We start from the raw sequence: 21,323 nt of genomic DNA, 5'->3' as shown, positions 1-21,323 counted from the left end.
TAGCCGTTGAAGATGAAGCTCTTGTGTTACACCACCATCTATATACACGTAGTAGATTAGCACCTGCTGAACATTTGTATTTCACATCACTACCTCTGTATGTTATAAGTTGCGTCAAACTACCTCGGCAGTACTCGTGAACTTCTGCAGGTAAGCCCATGGCACTGGCAGTTGAAGGAGCGAACTCTGACACCAAAGCTTCTAGAAATGATATACCCGATCATTGAGCAGCTGGCCCATGTGCTCCTAAAACTGCGTGCCTGGCCTGTAAAGAACCGACGTGACATCCGTATGCGTTCAAATTAGCATGGAGTAATTCTGATATGAAAGCAAAGTCGGTACACCGAGCTAACCTGAAAGAAAGAAAATGAGAACAATACACATCGGTGTATATCATGGTGAACCTCAAAGTCAAAGTATACTTCTTAAGTCAAAGGTGGAGCACTGAATCTAAGTCAAGCCACAACAACTAGCAAATAATTTCTATTGAAGTCAATTTAAGTCGTCTAAGGTGATTTATAAACCAAGCGACAGCTAAAAAGGCCATCCTCTTCGAATTCATCATATTAATTACCTCATTGAAAAAGGATTCTTTTTTCTGTGGCAACAGACTCCAACCTACCATCACAAACAATGTGCCGATTAAGGATTGAACCCCATCTATTAGAAGCTGTAGGCTTTTAAGAAAATCAATAGTACATGCCTCTTGAAAAACTCTTATACTATTATTTCAGCTGCAACATACATGTAGCAAAGTGCTTGCCAAAAGAGAAAACAGATTCGTGTGTAAAATAAACAAATATGCAGGTGAATTGTTCATACTCATAAGCTCCACAAAGCTGGGATGAACTGAACAGAAGGTTGCATCAACTCTTGCAACCTGAATAAGGTTCAATTCGACATACCTGCGATTCTGTAACTTGTAAGACATCAATAACACCTATATAATCTGTCTTTTGTATTCGTTTCATTCATGAAAGGATTATTTACTCTAATGCCAGTCATGGTTATGAATTAACAAACTAAGCGAATCTTATCATACAAGTAACCATCGATAGGAAGTCGCTACCCACCAGCCTCTTTTCAGTAGCACAGCAGCAACTGACAAAACCTTCATTTGTACATACGCTTCTGGAACATCAGCTCTCGCCATCACATAGTACAGATAGTATCTGTGACAGTCATTGAAGCGAGCATCAAAACTCTCATGTCACCTACTGCAAATTACAGTAATAACCAATCCTTAAACTTAGCGAATACGCTAATGAGATCTGCCCACAAATTGCAAGCTTAACGAGTGCTTCTAAAGTAAAATCTAAGAGGATACGGAATACTTGCAAAATAATGCATGAAAGTCGAGAAAATAGTAGAAAATTACGTGCGCAGGTTACTCCTTTCCTCTGCAGTGAGTAAGACCCATTCGCGGATTGCTGCTTCCTGCATTGTCGCTGCCGCCTGAAACCTTGCTGAGGCGACTTGAGAATGCTCTGCGCACGACTAAGAAATTGATTTAAGTACCCTGTAATAGCTTCATAAAGCACTTGACCGATGCATCGAAAAGTCAAGCCGTAGTGTTACGGTAACATACGAAGTGCCACTTTTAAGCAACATTGATGAACGTAGGTCACGAAACAATGAGTTGTTGAAATTAGTAGAGGATTGTTAGAGAGTGATTTTGCTAACTTTAACGGATCCATTGACTATTAAGCCCTGCTATGCTAATTTAGATGTTACAGTGAAGCAACTGAATTGCCGTTACGATACTCTTCATTAACTATTCGGGGGAATGTTGAAGCGCTACACTTATGGCCCTGATGCAAGAGTGGGCACAGTTCACCCTCGCTCTTAGACCTTTGACTATGGGTTTTATTCTGGAGTAGAATACTGCCACTGTACCTGAAGTGCTGCACAAGCCTGCTCCACAGCTTGCATAGCGCCTGCCAATCGCTCCATGTCGTTGTTCATAGAGTGCTGCTGCTGAAATCCTCCCTGATCTATCCCCATGGTTTCTCTGCTAATCCGTCTCAATACAATATTCCACAATCTCGCCTAGGTCACCATCATCAACTCGTGGCCATTATCATAGCGACTCCATCAGACCCCTATTCCAGCACACTGCCAATTAAGGAATACGAGCGCCCATTGTTGAGACCAATTACGCATTGTCGAGGTCCAAATTCCACGTAAGGAAAACTCATCGTCTATCACAAGAGGCACTTCGTTCCAGCCTCAAAATCTGCATATCACTAGAAGTATGGACGCAACCGACAGATGAGCAAGCTTCTCATATGAAACCTGTACTTTGTCCCAAGGAAGCAAGTGAATCTTCACTTCAGATGCCAACTGAAGAGCTCTTTACTTAAAAATGCGCCCTCGGATCCTACGCAACCATCCAATCATGCGTCTATCATGTTTCTCTGACTACGGCCTTAATTCTTGGCACCAATACACACACCTGACAAAAGGAGACACCACTGCGCCCTACTTGATTTCGCGCAAAACAAAAATCCTCTGCACCGATCGCAAATTTACGCTCCACTATCTCAGCGGCACTTACCTCAAGCTCATCGAGACCAAAAATAAAAATAAAATCCGCCAATGATCCAACAACAAAACAAGAAAGAAAAAGAAAAACACTAGTCGTTGCAAATTCCACCTCAACTCACCACACTACAAATCTCAACGACGATCACCTCACAAAAGCTCAGAAACCTAAAACCTTCCCAACATTTGCAGAAAATTCCAAAACACATTGCACAACAGAAACCAACGGGTCCAGGGATACAGGCATTACTCCAGTCAAATGGAACCAGTAGAGATCGCAGGCTTAAAGGAAACGAGACGAGTAAGAAGGAAACAGGAGCTCAGCAAGCGGGGGGGCAGCAACGCAAGGAAGGAAGGAGAACCGGGGACACGATCAACGACATCGAAAACAACAACAACAAGAAGACTGCAAGGGCAGGACAGACATGGCCAGTGCAGTGCAGTGCCAGTGCATATGGAGCTGCGTTGGTGTGTTGCGGGGCACTGGGGAGGAGGAGGCTGGGCCTAGTCCTCGTATCATACGAATAATTATAATAATTATGATAATAATACGATTCAATTCTGCCGAATATTAATTATAAACTGTACCAACACCATCTATACATACATACATACATACATACATACATATATACCTTCCTTCCTTCCTTCATTCTGAAGCCACGGCCATGGGTACTCTCTCGCGGACTCGGGTGAGGGAGGGAGGGGCTTTGTGCAGTGGAATGAATGAATGAATTGCATCCGTTTTGCCTGGACCCTTTCTTCCTTCCATCCATCCTGACGGGGGGTGGGGTGGAGGCGTTGCACCCTTTATTTCCCTTTGTCCCCTGCTTCGCAACCATTCACTGCTCTTGGATGGATGGATGGATGGATGGATGGATGAGAACGGGTGATAGTGTTCATCCCTTATCTTCATCTACTGCATCCTCACGTTGTCCTTTGTATTGATCACTTTTTACAATTGAATTGAAGTGTATATACTTGGTAACATTGATGGTGACTTGTGTGCCAAATTTTCATTGAAAAAAAAAAAACAAAAACAAAAATCATTAAAATTATTATCATTATTCAATGTTTTGATTTTCATATATTTATTAAATTCTTTTACAAATGCATGTATTAGTATTAGAAGGGCTTTGTTTTATTCTAGGAATCATTAATGTAGAGTATTATTTATGTTTATTTATTATTTTAAAATATATCTATATTTCTTTTGACATGAGTGATTTATATTATATTCAAAACATATCTATATTTCTTTTTGACATGAGTGATTTATATTATATTCAAAACATATCTATATTTCTTTTGACATGAGCAATGTAACATCCAAAATAATTAACTATAACAAAGGATGTAGTCAATTTTAACTATCTCAACAATCCAAACTTCACAAAATAAATTAATTTTGAATAACTGACATCATGTTCTATCTAGTATTCATATTAAGGTCCATGTTTAAAACAAGGAGCAAAAATATTATATGATTGTTAATAATTATTTTTTATAGTATTAATAAATTTAATTATAGGATTATAAATTGTAGTATGCATATAATGTATAAAGTTATCAAATATCTTTGATTAATTCTTTTATATATTCAAAATTTTAAATATAATTAATTCTAATTCAATGCATAATAACAGCATCATATATTTTTTGTATGAACATTTAATATTTCAATGTAACAATGTAATGTGACTCTAATTGTTGTTTATACTTTATTAAAATATCAATAACATGAATTCCAACTCTATAAATTCAAATAATGCAAGGTAATCTACATGCATTAATCTATATATTTGTTCATTTTCATGTAGATCAATTCCAAAAATTAGTGAAATATATATATATATATATATATAGATATACATATTATTTCTTTGTACTTTGGAATTGATCCATATTACTAATCATAAACATTGTACAAATAAATAAAATTGACTTAAATTATATTCACTATTAATAACTATAAAATTATAATATAAAAAATCTAAAAAACATAGAAGATAGATTTTTTAAAATTTGAAAACATTTGTTTTTTAGATTGATAGTATAGAATCAAAAAAAATATATAAAAAGTCTAAATGATCTACTAAAATTGAATAAAGATGGACATATAAATATATATATATATATATATATACACATTATTTTCTACTAAAAATAAATATAAGATTTATTTTTAATTTAAATTAAATTTTGGATGAAAAAAGATCTTATCTCTTGTACAAAGAGTCAATAAATCAACAATAAAAAATAGAATATTAAACTACCAATTACTTATTGCTTTAATATATACTTTACTTATTTAATTAAACATATTACTTCATTCATCTACAAATTATAAAGTATTTATTTTTAATATTTTTTAAAATTATAATATCTATAATACTAGTTCTATTATACTATGATAACAAACAACAAATTACATAAAAGTATTTATGTGTGTATAGATACACATATATAAAATAACATTTAGACATAATTTTATTTATTCAAAGATTTAAAGTTTTGCATTCTTTTGCTTTTTATGGTGTTACAACAATCTGAAATTAAATGATATTCCTTAATTTTGAGTTTCTAAAAACGAAATACATCAAATAATATTATAACTTTACAGCACAATTTTGTCGAAGTTTCTTTTATTTTAGAACTTTGCACTAGAAATAAATTCTAAACATGTTTTAAATTAAAAAAATTATATATATAAAGTAATACTATATTAATAATATATTGATATCTAACGACAAACATTAATAATATTGCAGACAACCAACTATAATTGCAATAATAAAAATTAACATCAACAAGACCAAAACCACTATAAAGATAAAAATAACAACACATTAAAAAATAAGAAAAAAAAGTTAAATGTTGAAAATGTTACAAATGATAATCAGTTACTCCAAGTAAAGACGAGTGAATAAATGACCAAGCTATAACACATGAACATAGCACAAGACATGTAAAAAACACACATAATAATCTAAAATTGTTACAAACTATGCAAACTTAAAATTTTGGCTACTAATTCCAAATTAGAACAAGTTCAAAATGCATATCTCAACTCTAAACAACACAGACTTCATTACGAAAAAAACCACCACGTAAGGAAATAGAAGCATCTCAACAGAAAAGCTACGGATCTGCAACAACATTAGCAAATGAAATCACCTATTTCAATCAGTCATCAACTTCCTTCTTGCATTGACAACATATACAGCGAAGACCCTCTTTTGCTTCACAAAACAATCATGCCCACGTCCAGCTCTAAAAACAAGTCCATGAAACATGAAATATCTACACAAACACTTGATGAAGTTACTCAAATAAGAACTGTAGTGCATTGAGCAACAGGTATGATCAGATTCACCAGTTATAACCATAATCATGTGCCGAGGATGTGCCCATCACACAAACATAAAATCCAGATATCTCCGCGGGTGCTCCTTCGAAGTAGATCTCATAAAATCCACCATCTGCATCCCAAAGGTGTGCATGCATGCATTCTACCAAGCATCATCTACTTAAATGAGTTCGTCTCTTTCCAGTAAAGGGCATCTGAAGCGACGTGTTAAAGCGACGAAGTCTCTAGACCAGGAAAAATAGTTCCTCTAGGAACATCTGAATGCACCCAAGGATTTGGAGCAAAACTTTTGCACGTCGCCAATCCCAGAGTTGAAACGACGAGGTTGTAACGCTGATATGGACAATTGTTCATCAGACTGAGGAAGGAAAGGAGGTTTGATTGTCAAGGCGCACCAAATCGATGACCATGAGAATGACACCACTAACCTAAATGGGTATTATGGGTAGGCACCTTCAACATGCATGATCCGAATTTAAGTCATAACAAAAGCTGTTTGTTCACCCTCTCTTTCACAGATTTTGTTGCCTGCACTTCATTATCAGGCCTTCAAGCTAACGCATTTCGCTCCAATTGTACCCTATTCTTGCACCATTTCTTTTCCAAGGACTGGTATCCTATCAGTACTTCATAGCCATCCCTCAAAAATTTCCACCCAACAACTTCTGCCCCACCAACTCTGCCCTGCTTTCACCACTCGCCCACAGGGGGAGCGCTAACTCTCCAGTTGAAATACGCCTGCCAATAGACAACTGAATACTACTGAAATACTACCAAAACCCAGATCCTCTACAGCTCAACACACTTCTTCTTCAATACATGACCCCACCATCCCAGGACGCATCGAACGCATCTCCTGGACATGCTCGCCGCCCATCAGCTTGAAGCTCCCATCCACAGTCTTGTTTCTCAATAGAAAATCCGCTAACAGAAACCTCAACAAATGTTCAAAATGGAAACCTGGAGAGAAAGCGCTCCAAAACCCAACTGGAGATCCAAGGTTTTCAGTTGCCGACTAATTGATGAGGACAGAAAAGGAATCGAAGCTTTAGCATCCAGGGCCCAACTGCATGATTCCCAGGTTCCTGATGGATGAAACTCACGCCTCATCCCAAGTCATTCGTACTCTTCTCCAGCAGTCGGGCGTGCGAATGATCAGAGGAGAGGAGAGAGATACAAGCCAGCGTCCTCACAAATCTGGTGTCTGCAATTACAGAGTTACGTGAATCGGTCGTACATATCAAGGTCTTCATATGAGGACGGTGACATACGCTATGACGTCATTTCAAGAATGTTTTCAAGATGAGGAACTTTGCAGTACTCGATTTTTGTGTGTGGATTGAACCTTCTTCGGCGGGATTGGGTTGCATCGTGGACATTACAAGCAAGTGCGCTGTGGGTTGTTTCCGACAAGTTTTGTGACTACTCGGAGTTTTCAGACCACCGACAATTGGTACGTTTTGCCTCCGTTGGAGATGAGCTCCGGCATGCTTGTGTTGTCAGAGGGGTAATGTATTTTTGTGGCGAAACGTCAAGTGGGTGTTAAGGATGCGAAGGACTGCAGGGTATCGAAACCTCCATTGCAGGCTGTTGTTTGTTGGTGCATATTCGGATCTTTGGAGTTGATTTTGTCTTCTTTTCTTTTCTTTTGTTTATTCCTTGGCTTGTAGAGTTTTGAATCGGTTCCTTCCTGCTCCAGGTTTTATGTCTGTCTCATGTGTACACGTAGATGCTTTCAACGCCTCCTTATGAACTTTGAAGGGTGCGTCTCTCTTGTATTATACTTAAGAGGTACGAGGGTTTCTGAGGATAGGAAATTTTAGGAGCAAGCTGCAGAATTCCCTACGGAATCGATGCCATCCAGCATCTCGTGCAGGACTGTGTGGAGAGTAGGATCTGCTGTTGGTGGAGTACGAGAGGATCTTGGTTGCCGTGCCAGAATCGGACCATGTCTACTCTGCCAGTCACGCGAAGCTTAGGGCGCGGAGATGGTGACATGAGAATGATTGAAATATATCTGGAGTACGCAGGTAATTGATCATTTGGGAGCAGGCTGACTGGCTCTGTGGGGACGGAGCTAGGGTATACTGTTAGGTTTTGCAGTAGCATCTGCTTTTCCATATGATTACTTGAGATTTATATCATTCTCTGCTGTATGCTTATCAACTTGTTCCTGCATTTTCTTCACAGACACGGTAACAGCACATCAAGAACCCAGCAAGATGAAGTCGAGGCTCTTGGCATTATCCTCGTATGCCGAATCCCAATGTTTAACAGGGTTAGTGTTCTCCCTTTGCAGCTCCGTATAGGTACTCAATTCCAAACGAATTCGATTTCGTGATGTTCCACTCATGGCAATAGGAAGAACCACTGAGCAAGTAATCGAGGGCCGAATTGTTGAGAACTCCTAGTTAGGGTTTCTAGAAAGTACCAGCATTTTAGTAAAGTTCCTCATTATCCTACACTGCCACTTAATTGAGTCTTTCCCGTTCTAGCCGTTTCAACTAAGTTGCGACTTGATGATATTCAGCCAAGCAGCACTTGACGGACTTCGGAGCTTGTGCTTGCATCTTCAAGCTAAGGTATTGTTGCATCTATGTGTAGTTCGCGGACAATGGCACTTAACATGTTGTTTTTTGAAGGGATTTGGCTCGGGAATTCTCTAGTTTCTATTCCATAAACATCTAATCGTTTATTTTTTTCCTTTCCAGTATCTTTGTAATAGGTTCTTATGCACGTTCAAACCTTCTATGTTGCAAGATTTAAGGACGAAGCTGTGAGCTAAGAAAAGGTCGTGTGTTTGCAGCTATTGGATGCGCGGAATTTTTCAGTATTTTACCGCTTTGTTTTTTTCATGTGTCGGGACCCAGGGCAGAAAAATATTTGTAAGCTATCCTTTGTAGTTTCCTTTTTGACAAAGTATTTTTATGTATGGTCTGTTTGAGTGGAAATATAAACTTCATTTCAAATGTTTAGGTCTAGGTAGCTTTGTTGTACAGGAAAACAAGGGGCAATGGATGGATTTAATGCATACTGTTCAATATTTTCCAGTTTCCATATGGATGCAGGTTGTGTGCAAGACTTAGACATGATAACTCTTGGCTTGATTGATGCAGCTGTCAGTACGGCTATAGCCGGGTGGAGATTGGCGTTGACTGGGCGTTTCAGATTACTCGATCAATGGTGTGCCTTTGTTCAGGTACTTATCCCTTAGAAAAACACAAATTACCTTGGTCGTACATGCTTTGGAATTAGCTATTTCATGAGCATATATTTTGTGAATGTGTTGAGCACTCATGCTGAAGGAAGATGCAGCCGGTTGCGCAAAGCAAGTTTTGCTAAGCAACTGTACGACTTGATACCGTAGGTGCATCAGCGACATGCTGTATCAGAAGATACGTGGAGGCAAGTTCTTGAATTTAGCCGTAGTGTACATGAAGATCTTAGCAACTACGATGTAGAGGGTGAGCTCTCTTCTTTGGCTTTTGAAGTAATGGTGTACAGCATAATACTCTGGTGCATAATCCAGTGGTATCAGTTCATCATACTTATGAAAAACTTAAAACTGAAAAAAAATAATAAATAATAATAAAAAATAAAAAATAAATACTGTTTCTGTGCTTACGCAGGTGCTTGGCCGGTACTGGTGGACGAATTTGTCGAGAACATGTACAGGTATGTTTCTCCCTCTGCTTCCTACGTTGCGCTACTTCGCTGCTGCACATGGCTTCTGTTTCCAAAGGCTTGCGGAGTTGTTCAGCTTTGTGTGGACTTGTGCAGGAAAAACGCTTGTTCTCGTTGTAGAAAGAACACGCATTGTGTTTGTGATTGTGGAGTAGATCCAATGCCGTTGAATACCGATGATTCTTTAGAGTCGTCTTTGAACTGCCGAACCAGTACATTACCAGGTAAAATTCACAACATCTGCGCCGTTTTAGTTACTCGTGAAATATGCCTGAATGGGCATTCATTTTACTTCAAGGTTTAATCGGCGCACTTAAAAAGATTTTATTTGGCCAGGTATGGCAGCGCAGGCTGGAAGCAAGAGACGCTTGAAAGACCCCAGGGAGGAGGCCGCTCAAGCAGAATCAGTTAACTGTCTCTCCCAGCAGTTGGCGAGGATCCCTAGTTCTGTGATCACCAAGCGCATGCGGACAAGTGAAAATGCCACATCCGAAGTATCCGATCCCATGGAAGGCGCCGATGGGGAGGAGGGACGAGGTGTTTGGCACCAACGTGACAGAGCTAACATTACGAATCAGTTTGCGCGAGGATTATTTACGTGTCAGGTGAGTTTTCTTAGGGTTCATTCTGCTCTGTGGTCCAATTGGGTCATATTCGTGGCGTAGTTTTCTCTGGCAATTTGGTTTCCAGCTTCTGCTGGGGTAGACAGTAGATTGGATATAGACCAAAGCATACCTTAAAGATATAACATATGCTCGAGTTGAGCTGCACTTCCTAAGGGAATCTTGCTCTCAAGATCAACTGAAAAGGGTCACGTGGCTGTTTTTCAACTGTTCGGTTTCAAGAGTTTGTCTACTATGATTCAGAAACAGATTCAGTTTTGTGGTTTACATGCACTCATGCTCAGAGTATTGACTCCCTCAGGACCTGCCATCACACTCGAGCAGAAATGGCTATGATGTTCTCCTGTCCGCTACATGGCAGCAATGTCCAAGTCAGGGCAGCATTGACAACCGTCGATGGAGTCAGTTGAACTTGTCTTCTAGTTTCCAGAAAGCAGAAATAACTACTGCCTGTGGAGGTTATCCTGCATTCTTGAGTCCACAACAGGACTTGCTTCTCCATCAATAATGCCAGACGTCGTCGTCGTCGACTTTCCCTTAGGCTGTATACAAAGGATTGCATTTGGTCCAGGAAAAGCTAATACAGGCTGGCCAGGTCATACCTCTCACAGAACTCATTCTAAGTTTTGGAGCTTCATGAGTGTATCATGATTCTTTGGTAATAAAGATTTATAGCTGATTCTCTGTGACTTGTCACATGCCTAGAAATGTCTCTTTTGACGAGATTTTCTATGGCAGTGCTTGCCTCTGAACTCGAGTTTCACGTGGGGGTGCCTGAACCGTTGGGGACTGACTTAAAGTCAGCTGTGTCTGCGATTATAGAACCAAAAAGTTCATCTGTTGCACGGCCTTGCTAGCTCAACGTCTGGAGTGAAAATTACTTTTGAAATGATGAATATGTTCGTCTGGTCGTGATTAGTCACAATATTGCTTAACTTCTTCATCAAGGACTGAATTTTGTCCAGCTCTGGCGCCAACAGGAATTCTGGATGCTGTAGGTGTTCGGATGGGACCGTGTGGAAGGTGGCTGGGTGGAACTCCAGCTCGGCAGCTGCACAGATTTAAAGCCTGCCGGTTGGGCAATGATTCTCTGTTCTCAGTGCTTTCTTGTTGAGACGCTTCGCAAAGCCTGCTTGAAGGACCATATATTGTAATGAAGGGACCCTTCTGTCATCAAATTCTGCTGTTGGGGTGGATAAACGTAGAAATGTGTAATAGAATCAGGTTGAAAGCCATTGTTCCTCTTTGCAAGGTGAGGTGCTTGGTGTAAGTCCTTGATACTGGGTTGAATACACAACATAAATTACACCAGCTGGGATGGCATCTGGGTAAGCAACAACTGCCACGCCCCCCATACAAACCATTGAATATACTATGTAAAATGTTTCCAACCGGACATCAAAATTTAACCACTGTAGTTTTTCACTGGAGTTTTAAATTAAAAAATTAAAAAAATAGAGAATAAATTAAAAAAAAAACATAACATAATACAGATAAGAATCAATGAATCATGTAAAAAATCTAACATCCACGATTATCACAACTGACTATATTTTTGGATTATAGTTTTACTTGTTTGAATCATGTTTGAATTTAAACCTTAGATTATGAAATAAGGCTTGAATATGAATTCGATGACACTTTTACATATAGTTTAAATGCTCAAATTCTTAAAGAACTTTATATTTTTATGTGTATATATATATACAAAACTTTTGTACAAAATTGGTGTTTGTCAAAATTCCCTAATTGTCTAAATTCCAATTGTTAAAGGGTGACCATTGACTTTAGCCAGTCACTTGATTCCTATTGATATGTGATTGGTTGAAAACTTTAAAATATTTTAAAAATACAATCAATCATTTCTTAAATTTTCACAATATATGCAATGATATTGTGGTCTATCCATGACAAAGATTTTTTATCAAAAATCTTTTAAGATTTAACAATTATCTGGCTTGCTAAATGGGTCTCCTATCTAATATATATGTATATATGTGTATATAATAGGAATTCTTTTAACACTCTCATGCCAAGAATATATTTTAAATCATGTTTTAGTGATATAAATTAGACATTATTCAAGTCCAAATTTTGACTTTAAAATACATACACATATATGAGTTAACTAATGTTTTATAATTTAAATAAGCATTAGAAAAAATTAGAAGATTATATTCTAGTATCCTAAATCATAGAATACTTTGAAGATACTCTAATTTAGAAAAATTATCACTTTTTATTAACATCTTTAGATTGAACCAATTATAAGCTTTTAATTTATGTTTTAACTTCACAATGTTAGATCTTGTGATTGTGTTCTTTTAGAAGATATGAAACAAGTTAATATGAAAGAAGGGTGTTGCCACGTGGGCAGAGTACACCAGCACAGACAAGATGGATGCATGAAAAACGATACCATTTGGATGGCTGAAGACGAGCGAAATCCCATTAGATGGATGAATTTTCATTTCATTCGTCGCATGTTCATTGATGCAAGATAGCATTCTACTTGAATTTCACAGCTGCACTCAAATAAAAGTAAAGTAAAGTAAAAAGTAAACAAAAGTAAATGAATAGATACAAAAATACTATTTTGTTAGAAGGTGACAAAAATGTTCAATGAGTATTTGTTTCTTTTTGTTTCACTACCAATGAAGACTACTAGTTTTGGAAAATTTAATACATGGGCATAGGATTCCACATGTATGTGTTTTATTGAAAGGGTCACATTTCTACGGGGTTTTAAATGACATTCATTTGTACAAAGGCTGCAATTGTAAATGAGGTTGTTGGCATGATGAGATGCTTCTATTGTGAAGTCAAAGCCTCTGCAAATAAATGAAAGCTTCAATTTTAAGGTGACCATCTACTTTTGATTTTGTTGTTGATGAATTATTCTTAATATTGTTATTATTATTACTTGCTTCAAATCAGCTTTTCCACTGTTCATTGAATGATTCATCCACTATTATTACCATACACTGATTAAACAGAAATAAAGTTAAAGATAAAGAAAAAAAGTAAGAAGTGCTGACGCAAGAGTAAGAAAAGAATTTAAAAAATTAAGAGAAAAAGAAAAAGAAAAAGAAAAAGAAAACTGTGTGTTAGTTATTGAAGGAGTAGTAATGAAACCAGCTTGATTTGGAAGAAAGATTTTTGTTTCTGGGCAGGTGGGTTGGTGGAGTATCCGGGTAGTAAGAAGGGGCGGGGAAGTAAAAACAAGTAGATAAAGGAAACAAAACAGTAGCGAAGGAACAGGGGTAGTTGGTCGCAGTCATCGTTGCCCTTTGTCAGTTTGTAGAAACTTTTTCTTTAATGACGTGTCGGTGCCTTTTCTCACTGTGACCCTGACTATGACATGTGGAGTGGCGATCCCGGAACGGATGAATGAGATATACGAAACCTCATTCATTAATCCAATTCGGTTGCACAACAACATTACAAAGGTCTCATTCCGTTCCTAACTTCTTGTTATTCTTCCTTCTCTTCATTCATGTACTATTTTGTAGTGTTATTCACTTGCCTTTGGATTCATCATCTTGTTGTTGTGTAAGACGTGGATTGTTTGGAAAAATTCTGTAAACAAAAACAAATCTTATATTCTCCGATAAAGAATACAAAATGTAATCCATTCCACAAGTGTGTGGGTAGGCAATTGAGCCTTAGAGCTAGTACAGCACTAAGGCTCTGCCAGAGATCCAGATGTGGAATTCATGGACCAGGAGGGGGGGTATCCCCTACCCCCCACCCACACCCACACCCCTGTAAGAATAGAAAATCACACGCACACAGACAGACGAACAGACAGAGAGAGAGAGAGGGAGAGAAAGTCTGGATGTCTCTGTATGTGAGTATGTCCTGTCAAACCACCGTCCCAAGGGAAGGAAAAGAGGGGGGGCGTTCACCCCTGAAGACGGCAAAGGCATCCAGGGCAGCTGACATGGCATTCATATACCCCCCCCCCCCTCTCCCCCAAGGAAAGTGTAAGAGTGAGAGAGAGTGAATGCGTGCATGACTTGGTGTAAGTGAAACTGGAAGAGCTTGCCTTCTGCCCCTCCCCCTCCCCCCTCCCCAAACTGCTCTTGGTTGGGCAGGATGGTCGAGGGCAGCAGAAGCAGAAGCAGGCAGGTCTGGGGTGCGGGGTGGAGCTGTGGTGGTGGCCATGATCTGGGGGAGAGAGATTTATGGAATTGCACTTTGCTTTCGTTTGGAGGAGGAAATGGAGGGCGTATTAAATATACATTTATATATTTACATCTTGTAAAGAGAGAGCAGCCAACTAAGTTTTTATGGAATTGAACTTTGCTTCTGCTGCTGCTGCGGAGGAAGTAAGTACAAAAATAAATAAATGCCTCCTCCTCTCCCTTCCTCCCTCCCTCCGCTACGTCCCTCTTCATCGTCTTCCTCCCTCTGCCAGTAGTAGTAGTAATAGTAGTAGTAGTAGTAATAGCATTCACGACAGTTGCACACACACAGGATGGAGTAAGTAAATAAGTAAGTAAAATAAATAAAATAAAAGGGGGGTAAGTCAGCCAGTCGGTCAGTAAGGCCACGGAATGAAACACGCGGTCATAGGGGCTCGCGCTCTCTCTCTCTCTCTCTCTCTCTCTCTCTGTTTGCGTGTATCTCTCTCTCTCTCTCTCTCTCTCTCTCTCATTCTCAAGACTGACGAAATGCACTCGAAGTCCCCTTTACCAGCTGACCCATCGATCGGGGACCAGACCAGACGAGACCACCAAGAGTTGCAAGCCATGGCTGCTGTCGCACTTGCATCGTCCTCGTCCTCCTCCTCGCAACTCCTCCTCGTCCTACTTCTCACTTCTTCCCGATTCTCGATCCTTGCGTTTGTCACTCTCTCTCCACCGAGCTCTTCATTCCTGCCTCTCGATTCTTCTTCCTCTTTCCACACCCTTCCTACCTCTGAATTGTCCTTTTTGGAGCGACTCCTACCGTGGCTGCATGCTCGGGCCAGAAGAACCACACGCGACCAGGCGATTTCGTGTTTGTGCCGCTTCTTCCTGATGATTCCATGTGTGTGTATGTGTGGATATTGACTTGTTGTCCGGACAGAATCTACTGATCGCATAGTGTGTTTATCAGCTAAGAAGGGGACTACTGCGAATAGCGACAGCTCAACCGTATGTTAGCTCATTTGTGGTTATCCATGGTCTAAATCGCCGTGCACGTGAGAATCGATCTGGGAAGTAATTTTTGGAATGAGTTCGAGTGAAATTAGTAATTAGTTCCTCCCGAGTAGTATCGTGCCGCTCATCGTCATATCCTGATCCCTGGATGCTATCGTCACAAGCATAAGCACCTCGAGAATGCGATAGTCGCGCATAGACGCACATCAGGAAGTGTACAGTGAGCCAAGTATTCAGCATTTATGTTCCGACTGAGTGTTCTCCTGTAAGAGCCCTTTCCATGTGGAGGTGTTACGATATTGGCATCGCAATGCAGCTTCAGACCGAGATGAAAGCTGGGAAAAAATGATTACATTAGTTGGCTTGGCTTCCTTTTGATGTGAAATCATGTCTCGAAATCTGCAGCACACGGGCTGAGAAGCAGCTTTAACTAATCATTGAACCTCTGCTGCAGAACCATGTATGAACAAGCATCTGTCATTTGCATTCTCAGCTCGTTCTGGATAATTGTTTTTTGTACTGTAACTGATATGCTCACTTTTCCTAGCCATTATGTTTCAAGAGTTTTGAACCTTTGTGTTGTCCAACAGGATCGAGACTTCAGTACGTCAAAATCCTGCTCAGCATGAAGTTGTGGACGTCGTGAACGCTACCACCAATGGAGGATTCCTCCAAAACCAGTTATTTCTTTTACATTCTCTAATGATACTCAAGTGCATGGCTTTTTCGATTGGTGTTGTTTGCATGTAGCATATATGCTCTCATTGATTAGCACATGTCATATTTGTCTGAGGCTATGCAAATAATATTTTACGGAACTGCGAAAGGTATTTGATACAAAGAATCCTTTTCATGTTCATTAGAAATTCAGCTATACTTGAAGGAGAGGTTGTGGTAGTCTAGCAGGTTAATCATGTATTCCTCACTCTGCGTACTTATTTCACGACTCTTTTGATCCAGAGTTGGGACGTCAAGAATTAGTATCGGCCAAATGTAAGGCCCAGCATGCAGATACAATTAGACGAAGAACTGAGCATTTTGCCGCGGTTGGAAGAAAGCACGAATTCTCCATTGACTCTTTAGACAAGGAAATTATTCAGACCATGTCCAGGGGGTGCAAGACCTTCCAGGGAAGTTTTCCGAATGATTCAGCAGGCGCATCATTGGGCAGAGACATTGACAATGCTCAAGTGAAAGCCGTTTGCTCCCCGAAGCCACCACATCCTGAGCCAGTCCGTTATGGTTATGCTAGCCCTGAATACAAGCAGCATCAATACTCCGAGATTTACAATGGGACACATTCAAATGAATCAACTTCGAATAATTCCCAGAAACTCAGTAAACAGCACCACAATGGCAATGGTAAGTGCCTATCTAAAGCAAGAAATTAGCTCTCGACAACCAAAGAATGATTCTAGACTGTTAGGACCACTCCAAAACACGTCGTAACGTCTTAGAAAGTAACATCAAATTTGGAGTACGAGTGGCTATTTACATGTCTTAAATTGCTTCCATCGGTGCAGGGCAGTCGCATGTTGGGCCATTGTCTGTGTGGCTGGAAGCAGGTGCTCGGTCAAATGGTCACAAACATCAGGTTTCTGGACAGGATGTCAATCGAAATAATCAGCATCAAGGCCCAGGTCATTGCCATCATTCAGAGGCAACTTCACATCGCCCCGGAGGAAACAAAGAGATGCATGTGACCCAGTTAAAAGATGGACCACGTCGGTATGTCCAATTTGAAGATAGCAAGCTGGATGATGCGCTATCGTCTGATAGCAGTGAAGATGTGGGAGAGGAGACCAGGAGAAAGCAAGCAAGCGATGGTCATCAATCGAGCAGCACGGGTACGTTTGCATACCCTGGCACTAAACTAAGTTTAGTTCCAGGAGGGCAGAGGAATGATGTGGGACATCTTAACGTAGTGAAATAAGGTTAGCGGAAGCCTGGGCTTTGAAATGCAACTGTAGTAGACTGTGGGTACAATTCTCAGGTGGTCATGCTCCTCAGATATCCAGCCTCTACTGACAATTTGATTGTAAGATAGTGAAACAGATCGTCAAAATGCACCATAAAAATACTGTAGACTATTTTCTGGACAATTGTCACTTCAGAAAAGCAACTTACATGTTTTTAAACGCCCATGTCTCTTGAGGACAATAAAATTTAACTTCCTGTAATTGCAGGTGGTCATTATCAGCAGAGACCGGCAATGCAATCCAAGGTTCCCAAAGCACCTCCATCAAAGTGGGATGATGCTGATAAGTGGATTGCGAGCCCATGTCACAGCGAAGCAGCAATTACACATAGCGCTCGTTCTAATCAAGGCTTGGGACCAGGCACATTGTCACAACCTGGTAAGAACCACTATCACTACCTGATTAGACCGCCTCTACAGGTTTTCACCGTTTTGGATTACAGAGACATTCGATCGTGGTGGAATTGATGAATGGGTGACATTATTCGGTTCATATTGAGGACCAGATCTCTGGTCACTCTTACAGCAGAATACATTGTCTAGGGTTTATCTCTGACTAATCAGAATCAATCTTACCTTCAGAAAGCTTTCATAATAATTGACTTGGGCTTTGATTGTCTATGAAACTTGCAGGAAAACGTGTTACAATCGCAAGTCAAGGCCCAGGAGGACGTCATGGATTTGGCAGCCCCGATCTTGCCCCATCAAGCGAAGCGTCTTCAACGTCAGTCTCACAAAAAACCAACGAGATCACAGGCGGAGTTAATGTTAAGGACCATATTCAGCAACTAGAGAGTCTCATTCAAAATTCTCTGTCGAGTGGCTCCTCCTTCAGTGACCATGCTAAAAGACGTGATGCTTCACATGCAGTTGTAAAACGTACAGAGCTGGAGTCGTCACCTAATTTTAGTGTGAATTCGGACGAAAAACTGGGAGATAAACCAAAAACCTCCTCCATGCATGTCCAACGGGCGCTGGTCAGTAGACTGGATGGTTCGTCATCTCCAACTAAATTGGCTATGAAGCCACAAGCATCGCAGATGCCAGTATCCGTCAACCTTCCAGAGAGTCAAGTACCTGCAGAAACGTCTACTAATGCCCCCATCAAAGGTGTGAAGATTTCTGTATGGCGTCAACTTTGAACCAATTGTACCCACAGCCACAGTTTTTTTTTTTTTTTTTTTTTTTTTTTTTCTCCTCCCAATTATGTCTTTAATGACTCGTGTAATTAGTCACTATTTTTGGGGTGCTTCTATAGTTACGCATTGATGACTGTATCAGCAACCTGGGGATTTAGAAAGCTGACAAGCTTAACATTCAGACAAGGGTAATAAAACTTGATTAGGTAACAGAGCTCGTGGTTAATGTCAGGACGCAGCATTAAACTAATTATTGTTTGTTATCTTTCAGACATCTTTTCCAATGGTGCGCACTCCAGGTCGGTTTCAGATTCGGCGGATGCTATCTCTATGAGGGAGTCCGGAACTGACGCCGCACAGCCCTCTACAGTGTACAGAGACACGGGGACACAAATGACTCCCAATCCCAGTGTCCGACTCTCCAGAGGTGCAGCTCCAGGAATTTTTATCTCGCCCAGCAGACATAACACTCCTGACCGCTGGAACTGCAGAACCGCATCTGTGGGAGCATCTTCGACTGTGGACATGCTCGACCTTCAGAGTTTCCACATTGAAAAACTAAGGGATCACACTCAAGGTCCCCAACTACATGCCTCTCTTTACAGAAACTTAAATTGGAGTACTAGAGAAGAAGAGGACGAGGACAGTGCAACATGCTTAAGACCCCATGATTGTGTGGAGGGACAGGCAAGTGCGTTGGTAGCCTGGGCCGCAGCTTGGGAGGAAGCTGAGCGTGCAAAATATACAGCGAGGTAACTAGCTTCCACTTTAGTGTCTGTTACAGCTACAGCGACTTGTCTCTGACCTCTGACCGATTTCAGCCTAAAAACATTTCTGGGGTAAGTCGGAAGGAAAATTTCATTTAGCAGACTGATTCAGCACTTCAGACATACTCAACTTGGCAATTCCACCTGGTAATCTGTTGTGTCAGCATAAGATTCTCTGGCTAGAAAATATTCTAATCGAAAAAATAGATTCATGAATCTGCGATTTGATGCCATAAAAATTTCTTTATTGTGGCAATAAGCTTGCTGAAAATCTTAGGAATAACTCCAAAATATCCTTCGCCGTCGGCAGTATATTAACTATCCATGAGTCATGGACAGACATTTCCTGCATTTGCAGATAAATTTCACATAGCCTAGATTCTGCTTGGTATGGGTGTTTGAAAATCAAGTTGCGGTTTTTTCATTGGTCAATAACCTCTTCTATGTTTAGCAGTTTTGTAAGGGTACTTAAGTAGCATTGGATCTTTCCCTGCCCTGCATAGATTCCATCAGGAGGAAGCTAGGATTCAGGCCTGGGAGGAGCTCCAAAAAGCCAAGGCACAAACGCAAATGAGGAAGATGGAGGTGCGTTTACTTTTTAAAAAAAACCAGAATATCTCATTGACCTTTGTTATTCTGCAGAACCTTTACTGTACAGACGGCTCTCATTGATGTGTCAATCTTCTTTCAGATAAAACTAGAGAAACTGCACGAGAATGCAAGCCAGAAGATGTCAATTAAGATTGATGTTGCTAATCGAAAAGCTCAAGAAATGAGAGCTGCTGCTAAGGCCTTACATGATGAGCTTACTGCCAAAGCCAGGCACCGAGCTGAATACATTCTGCACACGGGCAATGTTCCTACTACTCTTGGCTGCTTCGCATCACGCTTTATACAACAATATCAATGATTTTTACGAGGGTTTTTGCAAATTTCCATCCAGGGCTTGTGGACAAAGGCCGTGTATTTGACGCTTATAATTTATGAAGACTCCTCCAACTACTTCGTGATCGTATTGTCTATTCCATGAGTGCACATTATTAATGCAGTCCACCAATCACGAACTAGACATTTGGAACTCCACTGACCGACCTCATGACTCCGTGGGTAGTACATAATTCAAAGTTAAAATTTTAGCTCTGCCTTCTAGTGATTGCACAAAAATGACAAAAAAAACAAGTGGTAGATAAAGGTTAGGGTAGTGAAATAGACTTGGACATACAGAGAGTGAAGTGATGAATGAATAGACAAATTGCCAATTTGATGTCAATTAAAGCAACCCAAGTGAATCCAAAGGGGATTGTATGGTATTGATATAAAGAAGCAATTTTAGTGAAAACATTTTGGCATTCAATATAGTGTAGATGACGTTTACAAGGTTAGAATAGAAAAAACAAGTCATCTTAAAATTTATCATATTTAAAATTTACCAAAGTTACAATAACAAGATCTAAATCTATTAAAATCATAGAATATTTAATACACTAATTAAAAAAGTTTTTTTGTTGAATAAACCTCAATGTGTTATATTCACAAATAATAATTATCTAAAAAAATTCAACAAGAAAAAATGGCTTTGTGTTACTAAAAACATATAAATATTAATTTTTTTGATAGAAATATCTTTTTATAATATATAAACTTAAAAAGATTACAAGTGCTTTATTCTAAGGTTTGTTAATGGCTACTTTATTCTAAAATACAGCTTTGAAAACATCTTTAGCAGCTAATATTAATTTCAAAATCCACAAATCAATAAAAAATTAATATTTTAAATTTATCCTAAGAATAGTATCATTATTTACAAGAATTTTATATTTTTTAAATCAATATTAATTATTTTTATAATTTTAAATATTTTTGAAAGTTGTAATAGAAACAACCTACTATTCAGATGCTTAGACCATAAATTTTGTAGTCTCAAAGAAGCTTCTATATGTCTTTGTTGGTAGCAAGTTTATAGAAGAAAAATTAAAATTGTTATTAGTTTTTTTCAATAATTCTTTTTTCTTTTAGTTTAGTCTTTGTTTAAGGTTCTTTAGTTTCTTTTCTATTTGATAAAAGTTCTTTT

General features: G+C 39.4%; 3 protein-coding genes across 14 annotated transcripts; 2 read left to right on the top strand and 1 right to left on the bottom strand.

Moving 5' to 3' along the window:
• Nucleotides 1–6: 6 nt before the first annotated feature.
• Nucleotides 7–2,927, bottom strand: LOC112293576 (uncharacterized). Its single transcript, XM_073539745.2, has 7 exons — nt 1,897–2,927; nt 1,379–1,487; nt 1,074–1,172; nt 823–905; nt 575–618; nt 124–265; nt 7–38 (listed from the first exon to the last, which is right to left on the bottom strand). Exons 2-6 carry the CDS (start codon nt 1,441–1,443, stop codon nt 221–223), a joined length of 336 nt encoding a protein of 111 aa, XP_073395846.1. The 5' UTR covers nt 1,444–1,487; nt 1,897–2,927; the 3' UTR covers nt 7–38; nt 124–220.
• Nucleotides 2,928–7,074: 4,147 nt separating this feature from the next.
• On the top strand, nt 7,075–11,456 carry LOC112292967 (defective in cullin neddylation protein 1). Of its 10 annotated transcripts, none has more exons than XR_016497836.1 (12): nt 7,075–7,367; nt 7,728–7,944; nt 8,105–8,192; nt 8,445–8,496; nt 8,721–8,799; nt 9,031–9,113; nt 9,282–9,378; nt 9,544–9,589; nt 9,695–9,822; nt 9,935–10,203; nt 10,523–10,816; nt 11,202–11,456. XR_016497836.1 is itself a non-coding variant. In XM_090243527.1 (11 exons), exons 2-11 carry the CDS (start codon nt 7,863–7,865, stop codon nt 10,727–10,729), a joined length of 1,131 nt encoding a protein of 376 aa, XP_090099653.1. In that variant the 5' UTR covers nt 7,088–7,367; nt 7,728–7,862; the 3' UTR covers nt 10,730–10,910. The 10 variants fall into 10 exon arrangements, 5 of the variants coding, with proteins under 5 accessions (XP_090099653.1, XP_090099656.1, XP_090099655.1 ...); XR_016497840.1 differs by having other exon boundaries at nt 7,085–7,367; nt 7,791–7,944; XR_016497839.1 differs by having other exon boundaries at nt 7,125–7,367; nt 7,738–7,944.
• A 3,629-nt stretch (nt 11,457–15,085) lies between these two features.
• LOC112293155 (uncharacterized) lies at nt 15,086–20,254 on the top strand. Of its 3 annotated transcripts, none has more exons than XM_073539945.2 (9): nt 15,086–15,225; nt 15,959–16,048; nt 16,329–16,730; nt 16,892–17,215; nt 17,555–17,725; nt 17,980–18,456; nt 18,757–19,237; nt 19,766–19,837; nt 19,944–20,254. In XM_073539945.2, the coding sequence occupies exons 2-8, from the start codon at nt 16,027–16,029 to the stop codon at nt 19,824–19,826; spliced, it is 1,938 nt and encodes a 645-aa protein (XP_073396046.1). In that variant the 5' UTR covers nt 15,086–15,225; nt 15,959–16,026; the 3' UTR covers nt 19,827–19,837; nt 19,944–20,254. The 3 variants fall into 3 exon arrangements, with proteins under 3 accessions (XP_073396046.1, XP_024398074.1, XP_024398075.1); XM_024542306.3 differs by having other exon boundaries at nt 19,756–19,837; XM_024542307.3 differs by lacking the exon at nt 15,086–15,225 and adding an exon at nt 15,412–15,828 and having other exon boundaries at nt 19,756–19,837.
• The last annotated feature ends 1,069 nt before the right edge of the window (nt 20,255–21,323 follow it).

Source organism: Physcomitrium patens, chromosome 16 (assembly GCF_059467195.1).
Source record: "Physcomitrium patens ecotype Gransden chromosome 16, ASM5946719v1, whole genome shotgun sequence".
Classification (NCBI taxonomy): domain Eukaryota; kingdom Viridiplantae; phylum Streptophyta; class Bryopsida; order Funariales; family Funariaceae; genus Physcomitrium; species Physcomitrium patens.
This window is presented reverse-complemented; position numbering and strand designations above follow the sequence as displayed.